The sequence below is a fragment of the Leptosomus discolor genome, chromosome 3, assembly GCF_034619465.1.
Source record: "Leptosomus discolor isolate bLepDis1 chromosome 3, bLepDis1.hap2, whole genome shotgun sequence".
NCBI classification, from domain to species: Eukaryota; Metazoa; Chordata; class Aves; order Leptosomiformes; family Leptosomidae; genus Leptosomus; species Leptosomus discolor.
Window position 1 is genome coordinate 43,006,835 of NC_141393.1, and position 18,662 is coordinate 43,025,496.

At 42.9% G+C, this 18,662-nt stretch overlaps 1 protein-coding gene across 2 annotated transcripts in view; it reads right to left on the reverse strand.

Annotated features, from left to right (window-relative positions):
- Positions 1-18,662, reverse strand: part of ITPKA (inositol-trisphosphate 3-kinase A) — a 40,627-nt gene that overhangs the window by 10,661 nt on the left and 11,304 nt on the right. For both annotated transcript variants that reach the window (XM_086462085.1, XM_086462084.1), the window contains 3 exons: positions 5,119-5,215; positions 2,766-2,979; positions 172-376 (listed from right to left, as the gene is read on the reverse strand). In XM_086462085.1, coding sequence (XP_086318211.1) covers positions 172-376; positions 2,766-2,979; positions 5,119-5,215 — 516 coding nt within the window. The remainder of the gene's footprint in view (positions 1-171; positions 377-2,765; positions 2,980-5,118; positions 5,216-18,662) is intronic.

Here is an 18,662-nt window from a genome sequence, read left to right on the forward strand (position 1 = left end):
AATTAAAATGGATGCTTTAAAACCACAATAGACTGAACTCCGTGGTTTCAATTAGTGCATTTTCACATAATCCTCTGGAAAACACAGCTACTGATGCAAACTAGCTTTTTGCTTAATCAACAACTCGAACAAAGTTTGGTCTCCAAGAACAGACAGAAGTGAAACTATTACCTTAATCCCTTCAATCCTGAAGCCCAGGTTTGCACTAGAGCTGATGGTTTCCCTCCACTGCATGTATCGGGGTTTGGTAACAGCATGCTGGGCATTCTCTTCAGCTGTGGGAGCAAGAGGATCCACTTCAATCATTTTCTTGTACATGTCCTTACGCAGCTTTGGTTTCTCACGGGCCTTAGTCAGCTCTTCCTCCAGGTATGTCCTGCAAAAAACAACACATCCTAACATAACTGTAGTGACTCCCCAAACATTTATTATTACGACTTATAAACTGGCCTCAAGAAATGTCAACCAGGCAAGTAAGTGTTATCATTACCCCTGTTTTGCATATAAAGACTCTCAGGAACACAGACTAATGACTGCGCAGGGCTGTTTTGCTAAACAGCTGCAGGAATCGGGAATGGTGTCGTTCACTTCTTGTTCTAACTATACCTTTATTTACTGTTACATGCTATTGTTATGTCCTGCCTACAGAACGGAGAATGCTGAATTCCTACTGTGCCATGAAACATAACTGTATTTTCAGAGGATAGTTAGGAAAGATCACGTACAATGAAATCAAAAGCAAACAGGGCTGCTGAAGTCTCACTGTCTTCTCTCGCCTCAAAAAAACCTAACATCATTCATGTGAGATTTTTCTAGGCCTCGGAAAGCAATTAAGGTTTTACTTAACGCATCACAGCGAAAGACAGAATCAATTTTCATATAGTGAAAACTAAAGAATAAAGCAGATTATCTGAGCAGTTCCCAACCAGAAGAGGGAACTAAGAATTGCAAGGTGAAGGGTGAAAAACCTTCCACATTCTGCTGTTGTCACAGAATCACAGAACGGAAGGGGTTGGAAGGGACCTCTGGAGATCATCTAGTGCAACCCCCCTGCTAAAGCAGGTTCACCTAGAGCAGGTTGCACAGGACTGCATCCAAGGAAGGAGACTCCACAAGCTCCCTGGGCAGCCTGTTCCAGTGCTCTGTCACCCTCAGAGTAAAGAAGTTTTTCCTCATGTTGAGGTGGAAGTTCCTGTGCTCCAGTTTGTGCTCATTGCCCCTTGTCCTGTCTCTGGGCACCACTGAGAAGAGCTCAGTCTCATCCTCTTGACACCCGCCCTTTAGATATTTATAAGTGTCAATAAGGTCCCCTCTCAGTCTTCTCCAGGCTAAAGAGCCCCAGGTCTCTCAGCCTTTCCTCGTAGGAGAGATGCTCCAGCCCCCTCATCATCTTAGTAGCCCTCCGCCGGACTCTCTCCAGTAGCTCCCTGTCCCTCTTGAACTGGGGGGCCCAGAACTGGACACAGCACTCCAGATGTGGCCCCATTAGAGCAGAGTAGAGAGGGAGGAGAACCTCCTTCGACCTGCTGGCCACACTCTTCTTGATGCACCCCAGGACACCATTGGCCACCTTGGCCACAAGGGCCCATGGCTGGCTCATGGGTAACTTGCTGCCCACCAGAACTCCCAGGTCCTTCTCCACAAAGCTGCTCTCCAGCAGGTTGACCCCCAGCCTGTACTGGTGCATGGGGGTTATCACTCAACCCATTCATCTGGTAACCATCAGAAAGGCACTATCCATGTTCTCTACATTCCACTGGACTCCTAAAGCTTGTACTTTGTCAGGTGCCTGGGGTGTACTTTCTTCATCACAGTGTAATAAATCAGGCTGGCATTTAGGAGATGATGTCACTCATTACCAGAATGTCACCTACTTTGAATAAAATATGTACTGCTGCGAAGTCTTCTCCTCTTTCTTCTAGACATACCAGTGCTACACATTTCTACTCTGATTTACCTGACAATTCTTTTAAGATTTTGCATCTCTTTGAAAAGGCTTGTCTGCCCTCCTGTAGGCTGAATAACTCATTTATGACAATAACTTTTGAGCATCTGAGCTGGCACCCAAAAGACTACTATGACAGTTCATACCTCTCTGTACTGTTATTCCAGGCTCTCGACAGATCCCGTATCTGCTTGTTATGCTTAGATAACATTTTTGAGGTTTTCCTCTTAATCACAGACAAGAAAAGGAAAAGAAAGTGAGAATCTGTAGAATGATAGTGTGATGGAGATATGCCAGAGTAGGGAAAAACACAGGTCAGTCCTGAGCAGATGGTCAACTCTTTTCTTTACAGAAAAGATCAATACCAGTGAAGACTCTTTCAAAAGTTGGAAATGGGCTTTCATGCTGCTATTCAGTCATTCACATCTGGAGACAAGAATTTTACTCTTTGTGGTGTTTTCTGAATCACTGCATACACAAAGATTAAATGAACTGGCAATGAATGAATCATGTCACTTTTTTTTCCATGTATTATCAGGCCCATGCAGAGAAACTTTGTCTTAAATCACCTCTGAAAATTTCTTGACATGGGTAGTTTTTAAGGCTACAGACCAGTTAAGTTTCCAGAATCCATGTACAATCAGGCAACAGTAGGACATACTCTCCTCAGGTTGTCCAAGCTGACTGCCAGACCAACAACAGGTTGTCTGGACTGAATCCCAAAGCTCCAAACTCCTCCTCCAGACAGAGTATGACCACATCCCACTCTTCCTTCAAATGCATTTGGGTTAGGAAGCACTTCCACTTTCATGTACCCCACCTGATCCCCATCTTGCAGTCCATCACAGAAGGCCCTTCAAAATCAGTAAGCAAGTCATCCAGCTGAATGTAGCTCTCGCCATCTCTCTCCACCACACCATGGAAGCAAGGGACACAGGAGCGTAGTGGGTCTTTCATCAGTCGCTCAAAACACTCCTTTTCATTCTCTGAGAAGCGTTTGAGAATCTTCCCACTATCAGCTGCCTTGAAACTCCCTAAAAAAGAAAATCAAACACATGCTGACAAGACTGACCCACAAAAAAGAAAAACACCTTCCCCCACCACTCCAGCTTCATCTACCTCAGCCTCATGACACCAGTCAAAGATTTCCTCTGAACAGAAAACATAACAATCTTTTCATAAAAAATAAAACTCTCAGAACAAACACAGCCGTTGGCAGTGAAAGTCCGTTTGGACACATTCCCATGTCAGAATTTATAGCTTTAAGGAGTGCAGCTGCTCCAGGCCATCAGTTTTTTTTCCATGCTAAACTCTTTGTTAGGATATTAAACACTGCTATACTTACTAAAATGCACAGGAAGAAGCCACAAGCCAGAATTCATTAATCCTCTGACAGGCTACTTTGAAGCTGACAGTGCTGGCTTTGTCCTTAATCCTCACATAGGGTATACCTGCTGAGCGTGCACGTACTGAGGCAGCACGGTCAATCAGCGATGGTTAAACAGACACCAGCAGGCCAGAAGCCAAGCACTGCCCTTTATACACTCACACGCTGTGGCTGTGCATGTGTGTACCTCCAGGTAGTGCCTCTTCTGCAGAGCCCTGCTAATCTGCAGTTGAGCCTGTAGTGCAGTTGGTTTTTTACAACCCTGTGTCTGATTAGTATCCAGTACAAGTGACAGTCTGCATGGGCCAAGATTGGCAATAACTGGACTCCAGCTGTCTGGAGTCTCCTGTCCAGACACTCTCCTGTCCTGCAACCTGTCAGTAACACCTGAGGAAAGTACAGGTTTCCTTCAGAGGTGCCCTTTGATCTACACAACATAAAATAGGTGCCAAAGCAGGAGCCTCATTACTCCTGGGGCTAACACTCAACTTTTATTACAGCAGGATCCTTCAGCTATTGCAAACTCATTCTTCTCTACAAATCCTAGAACTGGCCTCAGCACAAGTGTGAGAGTGGCGATGCACCAGGTTTTAGTTTAGAAAGAACTTGTCGTATCAGAGAAGCACAGCTGCACAAAGGACGGACTAAATACAACTCCAGAAAACTATCTAAAGCAAACTGGAGCAGTATCTCACCTAATCAGCTTCTAGTAACCTCTTAACTCTCCTCTTCCACCCTACTACACAAGCCTCCAGAAGGCTTATGACTACCTGAGCAGTGCATCAGTTCACACAGATCAAGCCAACCCCACACACACTGTGCTAAAAACTGCAAAAAGACTGGTTCATCTTGGCACTCTGTGTGATACAAGTCAGCCCCACCAACACCACTGCAAAATGTAGTTACTTCTTTTCTAAAACTAAACAAATTCCTCTGCACAGCTTTGAAGTGCACCATATTAGTGCATTAGCATATAAAGAGGTGGTTCAGGTACTGCACTAAAGCACGATGCAGCGTAGGTGCCTGCCTACATGTGTACTAATAAACCCCGCACTAGCACTAGGAACAAGGGCTGCATAGGAATTAAATGAAGCACAAGAGAAGCAAACCTGATGACTTCTCTTTGTTGGGTTTTTTTGCCTTACCAATGAAACAAAGCCTACATCAGGAGCACACTTAGCAACTTCTACAGACACAAAACTAGAACCAGCCAACTGAGCTGCTCCTTGCACTCATACCATGGACAATGACAGACTAGTAATGCAAACACCCGGTCAGCAAGTCAGTTTTCACCAGACTTGCTTTCCACCCATGGGCTTACGTTCAGATGAGGGGTTTGGGGTTGGTATTAGAAACACTGTCCTTGCCAGGGCTGAGGCGCAATACAGGCACACACAGTAACCCTTCCCACTAGAGGACTAACATAGTGGCTACTCAGTCAAGAAAGAGGGTCCCGTACTACAACAAACAGCAACAGATAAACTAGGGCTTCAACTCCCCAGTCCCTCTTGTTTCTAACACATAATTTCACATGTACCACTTACAAGGATGCATTGGGAGCCTGGCCCTTCCCCAGAGTCTGACCATTGCTTACTTGCTTATCTCATTATTCAGGTATATCACTCCCCCTTCCTATCCCCACCACAACTGACAGAAAGATGTCCTAGTTCACAGATTTATGTGATATTGCCCGCTTCCTTTTTACCTGAAAGAAGGAAACAGAGAAACACTGAAACACTGTTTTCCTTGCTACTGCCATCCCTACTTGAGAAGATATCCATCTTACCTGTATGTCCGGCCAGCTGCACCCATGAGTAGCGTTTCTTGAAGGGGCTGATGACTGGTAAGTTAACCATGGTTTTAATTGTATGCCATGCCTTTTTCTGGAATACAAAGAAAAGAAATATTAAGTTGGGCAAAAGCTGAAATACTGACATGCCACAAACCTACGACATGGCTTCATGCACACTGAATGGTTCCTCAGTAATTTATAAGTCCTCAAAGGTGGAACCACAAAATGGACACTATAATCATTTTTGGGAAAATATGCACATAAAACCAAGAATGGACAAATACTTAAATATAATGCCCTACCATCTACAAGAAAGCTGCCTGCAAGAAATACAAAAAAAAGAAAGTCATACTGCACATCACAGGCCTGTTCTTAGCCACGCCTGACCCTCCCCGTGTCCAAGTCATGCAGTATGCGGACAGCAGATGCTGAACACACACTTAGCACACAAGTTTCCATGGGACATGAACTCGAGCTGTTTGCCACCATCAGCAATACTTCCTTTCCCAGAGAATTTCAGCATCACCTCATGATTAACAGCTTTCTCCGAGTCAGCAGGTGAGTCTTACTGTGACAGACACATAGAAAATGCATGTCGAGTTGAACACGGAGGTCACCCAGGTCCCTCGGCACCCATTTACAGGGTGCTGTAGAACCTACTCCAGGCCACTGATTCTCCTGCTCCCTCCCCTCTTTCCCAATCTCGTTACTTTTTAACAAAGCTGGGCATTGCTCCGGCTACCTTTGGCTGCCGCACAGCGCAGCTGTCTGGGTACCACTGCGGCAGGCAAGGAAACAGAACAGCTGCTCACAAACAGCAGCTGAGTGCTCTGTCTCAAAAGCAGAAAGGGGAAAAAAAGAAGTAGAAAGTGAAAAAGTCTCAAGCTGTGGAACTGAAACCCAGGTGGGAGAACCACAGCCTGCTGGCATTCATGTTGCAGTCTGAGGGATCCCAAAGAGCTTTACAAACAAGGATGGCAGGCTCCTTTCTGCTGTCATTAGAACATGATACCTTGCTGGAGAAAAAAAAAATGGAGCTGCACAATACCTGTGTATGACAATTTAGTGCTGAGGTTTTTTTGCTGAAATCAAGTATATTTGGGGATTAGGCTGCACTTATGTAAGTGCTTATCAATGGCCTAACTGGCACTCACCAAAATCAATGGGAGGATACCTGATTTTTATTATCTTCCATGCTATACTTCTACAGAAGTGAAAAATACAAAAAGTTAAACTGAGGCAACGATACACAGGCAAAATGTAGCTCTTCAGATCACACTCTGAGTTGGCCACCCTTCCCCAAACTTGTTCACTTACACCATGTTTCTTACAAGGTATCCTCTAGCAATGTGGGTCACTGTGAGAGGGCAAAACCCTGCACTGCCTTAAAATGTATCAAGAGGATATGTGAACTCACAGACCAAGTGATCTTTCTTTTAAGGATCTGTCTTCACAAGAACGTACTAATTTATGCTGCAAATTAAACTGACCTAACAATATAATCACCATATGAGCAAACTTAGTCTGAAGTAAGATTGCTTATTCCTATTTAACGTACTTTGGTTTTGAACACAGCTCAAGCTGAAATTAAGTCATTCTTGGTCTGATAAGTGTGCCGCATGCAGCACTAATAGCGCTGAAAATGTACTGTGCCAGTGAGAGGAAGCATCCAAAGGAAATCCTGGATGTTTGAGAATCACAAAGACTCAGTTGCACTTACTGCAACTCCGCAGATGTTACTAGCTCAAGCTAAAGTCCAGTTTCATAAATACCTTCTGCACGTTAAATGATCCTCTCATATTCCATTTTATTTGGATTTCATATTCTACATTATTTGCCTTAAGTTGTTCCACACTGCTGCCTTACAGTGCTAAACAGCAAGTGGGCTCTATCACAGAGCTAGCTGCTGTTTAGTGAGGATGAGAGAGACTCTTGTACACCACTTATGCACGTCCATAGCCTCCTTCTGAAGGAAAGTGTAGTGTAAATATTGCTACTCAAGTAGCAAAGATAAATTACTTTCGTATAGTCTGTTTGCCAGATTTAACTGATAGCAGAAGCCCTTGAGTCTACTCTGTTGTTTCTTCTCCATAGGGACATAGCCCTAAGTTATTTAAAGAACAGTTGAAAGTAAACATCATTCTGAATTAAAATGACTCCTTTGAACGTAACTCCTGTCAACGATTGTTATTGAAGATTCCAGACCAATTTTCAGGGTAGCACTGCTTTTTCTCCATCCCTTTATCAGTCAGCATTGCTCCATAACTCTCCCATACAGATACTCATCATACTGTCCCATCCCTAACAAACTGCATCCTGTCTCCAGTGGCTTGTCATACTGCTATATCCTGGGGTGATGAGAAGCACGGGTTTTCAAGGAATGCACATCAACTGTCAATACAACACCACACTCCAGTGGCTTTCTTGCCTCCTCCCTCCCACCCAGCCCTAATGAAGCTGTAGCTTTTATTCCTACTGTGGGTGTGAAGGAGATACAACAGGCCAAATTCAGCCCCAGCTCAAATGGACTTTGGCTGCTTAGGTTATGGCTGCCTTGGATCAGTATGTTTAAGCTACTCATCCAATCAGCAGACACTGACAATTTTTATTCTTTTTTTTTTTTTTTAATTTGAAATAATCTCTTCATAAACCTTCTTCCCCCACTCAAGACAGTGAAAGCATGAGGCTTAAGCTAGGAGGGAAAGGATTGCCTCCAGACCCATCCCGTTGGGTGTGCTGCCATCAGCAGGGGTTCAGCAGTTGCATTTTCCTCTACTGCAGCTTCCAGTCTCCCAACTCACTCAAGCCAGGACGCAAACAGGGCTGCATGCTGTTGGCGCAGTGGCGTGAGTAGGAAGATGAAAACTTTGTGTGCCTGCTGTAGGAGGAATCTTTCTTACTTCTGTTTCTAAAGCAAGATCTCTGCCTCTTTGTTAGCAATGGTATTATGTGCTTTTCAAATTCCTGCTTTATGCTGCAACGGCAAAGGGGACTGCTACCACTGCCCATCTGTATCTCCCTCAGCTCCTGTTTCTTCTAGAAACCTGCTCAGTCTTCCTTGATCTGCCTGGGTTTCTCCAAGACCTTGTCCCTTCTGGATTCCCAGCCCGTGTACGTTATTCACATATGTTCAGGGAAAACTCAGATATCTCTATCAGCATTGCCTGAATCAGATGCCCTTGACATCACCAATGCTGTTTTATATGCCTCTTGAGATCAATATACTCAAGGGTTTTCCAAGAGGAAAATGGAAACCATTCCACAAGGGCCAAGAGGCAAACATGAGAAATACTAACATTCTTAGATTCAGCATATAAGTTACAAAATGTGAACTGTAACTGACACACTATATATCTATCTATCTCCCCAAGCAATAAAAGTTGTGGGATGCTAAGGAGTGGAAAAACTAGTTTCCTGCCAACAGGTCAGCCTGTGTGACAGGCTGTGCCACTGGAACTGTGTCCCTGGTAGCAAACAAACAAAAATTCAGGGGAAGAGAGCGGGAGAATTGATTCCCGCAATGCAGCCACAATGCATGCATAGGACTTTGGCTTGGTATCTGACACTGATCTGTGTTATCTGGATTACTCTTCTGAATCATTCTTCTGAATTTGAAGTGCAGCACTGAAGAGAAGCATACATCCACGCAGCAGATGTGGCAGACTTGCTCTATGTTAGCACTGGCATACGCAGACAAGATGCTGGCCAGATGAGGTATTCACAACCTATTCAACCCTGGATAAAGGCAGCTGTTGCCACCATGTCTATCCATTTAGAAATAGCAAAGATGAGCAGCAACCAAGAGCTACTGGTTCCTGTGCACACAGCTTTCTCCAGGCCTTTTCTCATGATGAGAGCACAACTTCATACACAGCCATGATGAAGCTGCTCAAATACACCAGTAGGACTCGACTGAGGAAAACCCACTAAACTCACTGGGAGGAGTTGCATCCATTTTAAGGGGTTTTGGCTCAGGCCTCACTGTCTTTGAGAATTAACCCCCAGGAACTACCAGGCTTTCCTGAAACCCTCCCACCATTTTAGGACAAGGGCTCCCAATAGCCAAGCTCATTGAACAGATTAGCGCAGGCTCCCTGAATTGGGTGGGGTTTTTTGGTTGCTGCTGTTGTTTTACACGCAGTATAGAACAACTGAAATCTCCCTCTGAGCATATGCCAACTCCTTCTGGACCAGGAGAGTCACTTTGACTCCAAAGGGCAACGGGGGATAGGGACCTGAACCTTCCTCTCCTCTTCTGTGGAAAAATAAATAGAAATCTCTCCCTTATTTAAGGGTAAAATGAAAACAAAGATCTTGGTTCTGTGAACACCTTAAACACATGTAACTACCCTCAGGCAAGCACCGACAAACAGGTAACACACACAGGAATTTGCAGAATCGAGTCGTAAGTGAAGCAAATACAATAATTAAAAACATCAATCACACCTGAACTAGTATTGAGGGAGGAGGGGATAAGAAAAACCTTTTCTTCAGAAAAAACAAACCCACCAAACATCAGTTTTAATAATCATAGCACATTATTTGAAACTATAGTGAGTTAAAGAACAAAAGTACATTGAAATTAACATAAATCAACAGTCCTTATAAAAGTTTATTCTTCCATCAGCAGCAGAGAGGAGGAATAGTTTCTTGCCTGAGCTGGTAAATTTTCATGGAAATTCTACTAGACTATAGTAAACAATGACCCTTGAATCCTTTTTCCAGGAAAGTTTCAGCAGTTTCTCTATCCAAGATCCTGTTGTCTTTTTTTCTGCACTAGTACAAAGCCTACGCAAGCCTACAGAGAGCTATTATGACAGCAAGAAACAAAAGGATAGCGAAAAATTTCTTTGTGATCTTTTTTCCTTTCCTCTAAAAGGCTTTAAGAAAGTACTTAATTGTCAGCCATCACAATCTACTGTTCTCTTAAAGTCTTTACATCATTTAGGCTAAATTCTGCCACTCTGGGACATGAGGGCTGAAATCCGATCTGTAATGCTGGTTGCCACTGCCTACTCAGTGTCTCACTAACTCCTAGAACGAACAAGGTTCCTCCACAGGGACTTGCAAGGAGTACAGAAAACTATAATTATCAAAAAGTTACTACATGTGTTTCAAAATAATTCTGTAAGAGCCATGTGCCCAAAATGCAAAAGCACTGAGCAACACCTTGCCTGGCAAACTCAGCCAACGCAGTGCAAATGAGCAAGTATGTGAGAAGGTGATGGGTGATGGCCCCTTTCGGGACACAGTAACCATAACAATAGTGATTGGAAAAGTAACACCTGGGAACCCATCAGACCATCAGCTCAAGCTGCCTCCCAGAAGCAGGCTCGAAGCTAACACTACTAAGCTGGGTATCAGTTATGACTTAGCCATGCACAGTATTAGGCATTCTCCAGTGGTTCACCTTTCTGCTGTGACTCTCCGCTCCCCCCCCCCCTTCTCTTCCTTCTTCCTTCCTGGGTCACACACTAGCACCCCTATTACTCTCTGAGTGATACAACAAATCCCCATGAGGCCCGCAGGATGACTCATGGAGCTGTCATAAGTATCAGTGTGAGCAGGTGGTAGGGTCTAGCCCTGCAAATAGCTCTCCGTTAGTATTTGTTCTTTCCAAACTCTGTGCATGTTTTACCATTTTATTATTGTTTCAGTTTTACTTTTTATAGTATATACATTTACCTAATAATGTATTTTTTAAAACCTATCAGTTAATTTTATCTACAAAATCCTTGACTGTTTTATTCACCTTAGTTTATTAGAACTGAAATCAATCAGCTTGAAAGCTAGTTTGTTTTCTTAAATCTTTATGCCATTTTACTCAATTATTTAATTCAATGTAGAAAACGTAATTAACATATTCATATTTCTTCTCCATTTTCAGTATTGTTTGTCACTTTATTTGAATTGGCTTTGACTTGACATATTGGACCTGCACAGACAAGGAACTCAAACGTAGGTCCAAAGCTACTAACCATACTATTTTAATGAACTAAGCCTAGCCTGAATAAAACTTTGCTTTCGTCTGTCTCAATGCAGCCACTACCTGCCATTACCATAAAAAGCTTCCATAAGAAATCATTTTGAATGGACCACAACCAGGACAATTACGAGCCTAATTTAATTACCCTGACATTAGATATACTTCTCTCTCTATGTAAGCGTAATCAATAACTACAGTACTATAATTACAACCTATTAAAAAAAATAATCACCAACAATTTAACAAAGAATCTACTGCTTTGTCAAAACCACAATATTCTACCAAAACAAGCTGCTATCAGTATATTTTCCCCCAAACCAATGAGTTTTCCATGGGTGCAGTTTCACAGCAGCCAGCTTCAAAGGTTATTAGGGACTTAATTTTTTCAAAGGAGTGCAGCTCTGGGACAGCAAACCATATGGTTTCATCTCACAGAGAGATCTGGGGATTTGAGTGATGTTATATAAAAAAACAAATTTAAAAGACAGTGAGAGTTGCTGAGCAACAAGGTATCTTTCCGGTTACAGTCACAGAATTTGCCTACTGAGGGATTCTGGTTTTGAGTTCTTTCAGTTTGAGGCTTAGTGTAGTTGTCTCTGCAGATCTGAGAGAGGCAGGCAGTTGACTTGGTCAGATCCAGATCCTGGAACAGCAGACATTTTTTTGCCCAATATAAGCAAATTATAATTATCCTCTTTTTTTCCTTCTAGTAATATATACATAGACACATACATGCACACTTTTGAAATATTTAAAGCGGCTAACAAAAGCTTTTCACTGCAGTCAAAATTCCTTTTTTTTTTTTTTTTTTTTTTTAAATTGTCCAGACTATAACAACTCCTAGGCTTGGGATCATTTGGTATTTGAAGAAACTTAGAAGACCTAACAAGGCATCACACTGCAATGGAGAAAGTGAGGCATAAATGTCATTTTTCCCTTATTTGTTGGGAAAAATATAACTTAAATATCCACAAAGGCTCTGTGTAGGGAAGCAAGGTGCAAGACTTGCCCGCAGCTGAAACAAAAATGCCCCAAATAACAAAAAATATCCCTGAATTCGTCATAGAAGGCACTTCATACCTTCAGCAGCCGGTTTCTGTGCTTTTGCCCCTTATTAAAGGTTTCTGGAATCCTCAAACTAAGGAGATTCTTGCTGCCAAGTCTACTACCCACTTGGCTGAATCAGACATGAATCACATAACGAGACAAAGATCTCAATGGTGGGAGGTGAAAGAGCAAGTCAACAAGAAGAATGCTCCCCAAGCAAGCTCCGACAGGAGTATGTGAGCAAACACTCACACAAACCTTTATAACTAAGTTTCTGAGCACAATGCTTGATTCAGCTCCCAAGATAGGGTGAGGCCCATAGAGCAACTGACTTAGCCCCGTTATTACCACATTTCTTCTCCTCTTGTCCCTCAGCAATAAACAGGTTCCTGATGCACACAAACACTAGTCTGCACAGTAGTTATTGTTCATCACTAGACAAAAAGGTTATTTAGTGCCAGAATTGAAATGCTGCTCTATGATAGCTTACATCAATGGATAGCCCAGCCCAGAATCTGGAGATTTGAGCACTGGTGTTAAAAAGTCTCTGCCCTGACCTGATATGCAACAGCATCATTCTTCAAGACTGTCAGAGGTGCTATGCCAATCAACATCAACTGATAATTCAGCCAAATCAGTGCAACTGGCCTTCTGCCAGGGCGGCTGTGTCACTTCAAATGCTGTCAGCTGTCACTCAAGGAATATAAACAGTGTAACCATGTCCCTGGTCAAGGAAATTACAGAGCAATCTCCACGTGCCAGATGCCTTGGGAGCCTTGACCATCCTTGTATCTGCTTCAGCCCCCAAGGGAACTAACGGTCCCTGCTTTGTCACACAGTTGATCTTCCTATGGTGTACGAGTACCAGCTGGAGCTGTAAGACTGATGATCAACAGCAAGGGAGAACGCATGCTGCTAAAGAACGACAGTTTGCACGCTACACGAGCGACTTCCCGATCAGCCCCTCTCGCCAGACTGCCAGGCAAACTGTGACTACACCTTTGTCGCTCCCTCCCTCTGCTTCACCATTCAGCCTCCAGACCTTTGAGAAGAAACGGTGCTCAGCCCTTGACGCTTCCGGTTCTGCACTCAGCCACGGGCGAGGGCCACAGCTGCTCACGCAGCGCTTGGCAGGTGTATCCTCTGGCTGCAGGGCTTTCGTTTCCTGTTTGTACCGCACTTGAGATGGGCCAGGCTCAGTCTTCACAGTCATGAGAAACGCTTAATGCAATAAGCAGAAACGGCGCTGTAAGACAGAAGCCTCAGGTTCCTGTGTTTTCTCCTCTGTCATGCCTCACCACGCAGAGTGATGCATACATCCTTTGGCTTCACTACCCTTTAGGGCACTTGGTAAGCTTGCCAGATATTCACTATGTCTGGACTAAAGGAAGAAGTGAAGAAAGAGAAACGGATGGTCAGTATCAGACTGAATCACTAGGAGCACAAAATCCCACGTCCCACTCCACAGTAGGATACTACTTGTAATTCCTCCAGGAGCAGCCCCTCTCCAAATCAGAGGAAAATGAAGTGCAAAGAAGTGAAACCATTGCTTGCCTTTCTGCAAACAGCATGAAGAGCTGCAGCCTGCTGACTATTCTGCAGGAATCAACATTGGCATTTTGTTTGTGACCATTATCAAGTGAAATATCTGCAACGTTTATGTCATTCCCAGGCCAAAAGCCAAAACAGTCAAGGAATTAGACGGCTTTAAAGTTGTGCTGTCACAAGGGTTTCCTTCACTTTTCTCACAGAGATGTTGTAAAACCTAGTACTGTTGACCGCAAGACAGATTTTATTTTAATAAGAATCAACGTTTTCTGTTTTAAGGGATACTGAAATGTCTACCTTTGATAGCAGGCAATGTACATGGCCATTGTTTCTACCTTTGCAGCTTGTGCTCTGCTCTGAAAGACACTCATTCTCTAACAGAATGGAGCTCTGCCGCCTGTCCCTACCGAACACAGGAAAACTGAACCAAAGAGGTTCTGCCCCTACCAGGGTTCTGCCAGAACATCAGTCTTGCTGGAAACTGAAATGTTATTATCCAAGAAGTAAATGGAAAGTTCCTCACTATAGGAAAGTTGACTCACTTTCAGAGCCCAGATACTTGAGATTTATCCAGGCTGTCCATCATCCAGAACAATTTTGTGGTAAATCAAACATCACTTTAGCAGATGGTGTGGCAGAAAGAAAGAAATCTTTCTTAACCTCCAAAACAACTGCAGTTTAAGTCTTCAGAAACTTCCTATGCCAGTTTGGCAATTTGAGAATTCTCTGCCCATCCTCTACTTATCCTCTGCTTGTCATGAGGAAGGGACACCTAGAAAGACAACACTCTCTACATGAAAAAATGAACCTAACATCCCATTAGGCAGGACCCAGAATTACTAGTTCCAAACAGAATGAATATTTGGGAACACTTAAAACCCAAACCCATCCACACTTCTCTATACATAGACCAATAAATAGGTTCAGCCTAAGACATAATCGCAATATATTAAGGCACAAGCGTGTCATTTGTGAACTGTGTATGACCTCAGATGTAAATGGCATTACGACAAGTGCCAATCCATTTAAATTGGGTGTAGTTTCTGCATAACATCAAGAGATACTATGTTCTGGCAACAAGCCAGGAAATAACTTCAAGAGGCTCATCTCCCCCAAGTAAACTCCAGGCACTTGGGAAGGAAACTGAGCACGTGCTTCCTCTTACTTGCTAAGGTGGTGCAGGCTGTTACCCAGACACACAGCTCTATCCTGCCTGCCCAGCAGTTCAGGGCTAGGCTCACCACCAATCTAACATCCCTGTGATTCAGTGGCCACAGGAGAGCCTCTGGTCCAAGCAGATAAAGATAAATTAAGGAAATTTTAATGCTTATCTTTTATTCCACTTTCCCATTCGCCACCAACCACTATTATCAGACAGAAATTGCACAACTGTCTTCTACTAACTGGTCAAAGTCTCCCCTCTTCCCAGCCCTAGCAGCTTGGGTTAGTGAACACATGTTGAAAGTTTACCTTGCTTTCAACATATCCTCGTGTAAGGGCCCCAGAAGCCGTGTCCCATATAACTCGGAGATTCCACCTGAAAGGAATGTAACACCGTAACAGTGGAAGACTATCATGCTATAATTCATTTTCTTCCTGTTGGAAAGGATAGGAAGCACAAGAATAGAGTTAAGGTTGCTGTAAGAACCTACTGGTTATCTGTGATGATTGTGCTTCATTTTGGTCACTAGTCCATGAAAGTTTTGACAAACTGGTGAAAAGTTCAGGGACGAATAACAAACATCACATCGCTGAGGCTTAAAGAACTGTGTTTGTTTATCCTGAGAGGACCAAGCACAGCTGTCTTCTAACACACAACAAGCTTTCATAACTATAAGAGCAGTCAATTGTTCTTCATGTCCACCAGGAAGGACAAGAACAAATGGCTTTAATTTGCAACAAAACCAAAACATTCAGTTGAGATACCAGAAAAGGCCTTTCCAGGGGTTTCAGTGTTTTTTCAAATAGGCTTGACAAATGCCTGTAAAATCGAGGTCTGGCTCTGTCACAGGAGACACCTGCCACCAAGATGGAGCTGGGCTGCAAGCTGCAATACTTCTAAAGTCAACAAGTTGCAATACTTCTAAAGGAGCTCTAGTCACAAGCACCAAGATGGTTCATCATCAATGGTCTAAAGATACTTATGTCCTGCAGGACAGTGATGTTACATGATCCCTTTCTCTGCTTTATTTCCATTTTCTAAAAAGTACTGAAACATCCATTAAAAAAATTAAGTCCCTCACACAACACTTGTCTGCAAATCAGGATTTCTGAAGTTATTGTACACATGCATGTACATATGCACATACATATAAAGAGGTTACTGACAGGGACTTATTTTTAAAATAACATACATAACTTTTTTCTTTCCTACCATGACTTTTTTCTTTCCTACCGTGATAATTCAGCTTCTAACATCCTAAAATGTCAGATATTCATTTGCAAAAGACAGGAGTAAACTCCATTGCTTCAGTGCAGGATCTAGGTCCAGACACGTGCCCTTTCTCTGCTTCAGTTCCTACAACTGCAGGCTGTAATAGCTCCACTTCAGAACACGGTTGAACAATTTCAGTAATTAATGCTTGTAAACTAAATTAAAGGCACTCAAATAAGGCATTCAAGTACTCAAAGAAACAGCAATATAGCGTTAACTGAAAAGGACTATTAAAGTCTAAAAATATGTCATGTAAAAAACTGATCAGACATACATTGGTAACAGTTTGCCATCTGCTCTTCTAATCTATCACAAGACAAAGTCCAGTACTCTGTCTTTCCTCTCCTTTGTCTCCTCCAAACTCATACCTCCATTTTCCTCTAAAGAAGCATAAGCAGTTACAGCTTCACCTATCACGTAGTCACTGTTCAAATATGGCCCACCCTTTGCAATGGAATGCAAGTGTCAACATGCAATAGGCACTGTTATTTAGCGGGGTGTGGTATTTACCTAGGGGAAGGCCACATCCTTCACCAACCACTTTAATAACTCTGAGCTTTGACATAGTAACTGTGAGATTATTCCAAACCATTGTGTTGAGAAAAGATTTAAAAAAGAAACAAAGAAAAACCAAACAAAAAAACCCCAAACAAACAAAACCCACACTCCTATTTGGGTTAGCTTCGGAAGAGAACAAGCGAGGCCACTATCCATGACAGGATGGGAGCCCATAACAGGAACGTGGCAATGATGGGGAAATATGGAATTACATGGAAATAGGGACCCTTCACCCTCCTCCATAGGAGTGAGAGGGCCTTCTGTGTGACGAGGTGGTAGCTTGTTTTTGGAGCAAAACTAAGATGAGAGAAACTCTTCCTGCCCCAAGTCAGGACTAGGAACTATGTAAGGAATCCAGAGAAAAGATGACTTCTCCCTTGAGCAAAACTACAGGATCAAAAGAGAATTTCTGTTAACAGAACAACACAAGAGAGGCGAGTTGAATTCCTCCTCCGTATCAGAAGCAGGTAGTCCCAGCAGACAAGGGATTATTTAAGATTTTCATTTCCATAATGTGGCCTTAATAAAGAGAGTCAAATTCAGACCTTATATAAGCAGGAGTGACTCAACAAAAGACTGAAACTGAAACAAGGCATCTGCCTTCCTGAAGAGTTGTGGGCGTTTGAACAATAGTGAGTGTGTTGTACAGAGTATGTTTCCTCTGCCCTGGAGGTAAACAAATGTGTTTACAATCAAAATCCTGGAGATCCCACCTTTTCAGAAGCACAAACATCAATCGCCGACTATTTAGACATGAACCCACCCAAAAATAAAATAAAATAAACTGGGTGTAGTTTATACACAGACCATTTATCTACCAAAACTTTCACTTCATAGTAAAAGAAACCAAAAAAAACCCCCAATCATAAAACTTAAAGAGAATTTCATACTGTTGGCTCCTAGCAACAGAACTGCAAGCCACACTCCCATATCTTGCACAACCACCTACACCAGCCTCTTGAAATACGGATCAAGCAGCAGCTTCTGTGCCAGATTGGACACAGGTTAGCAGAATCCAAGAGTGACCAACAGCAATACACCAGGGCTCAGCAGACAAAGAGAAAAAAAGACATTTAAAATGTCATTTGCAGGTGGTTTATGGCCCATGCTGCATGCAGGGGAACAAGCCATGTAGAGAAGTTAATTCACAAGCCAAGGCTGATTTTGCTGCACTGTCTGCTTTTTTCCTTGAAGAACGCAAAGTAAAAAGAAAATTGGCGACTTGACTACATTCACCCTATACCCATCCCCTATCCCAGACAGGATTGCTGCCTATACGATCAGAGGACTGAAAAAGCAGACTGGGATCAAGACACACAATTATGGCAATGGGAGAGGGTCATATTTCTAGAGATAATGCAGAAAATCCCAATGGATAAACATGGACAGAAAAAAGATCATTATTCTTTGGTCACTGCATTTTTGCAGTGGGAAACCATGCTTAGGACATCAGCCAGTCCTACTGCTGAAAAAAAGACTTGGAGACTGTTGGCGTAGTGATTAACAAGCACAGGGCTATTATACAGCACAGGACTTCCTCCCTCCCTGGTCTCATTGCTGAAGGCCGTCAGTCACGTATTCTCTCTGGTCTTGCTATAAGCTTTGGGAAAATAAGTCATGAAACTGTTACAGGGGCCTGATTAGTGCCCAGATCCATGCAGATCATTAGGCCAGAGAGAACTCCAGAGACTCACTTCTTCCTAACACATTTAAAATACACCTTCATTATTTTTTCTACTGAATGACTCTGGTAGCTATGGTGGCATCATGAGCACGTGACAGGCAAAAGCACCTGGAAGTCAGTAATCTCCACTTTAAAATCCTGTCATAGAACTTTCAAGAGAACATCAGATTTGTCTTGAAATGAGTGCCTTGAGACTTAATTGCTTACTCCTTCTGTGTTAGTACAAAGAAGTCAAAAAAGTTCCTTATCTAAATTCCACAGAGCAAGACAAAACAAACTGT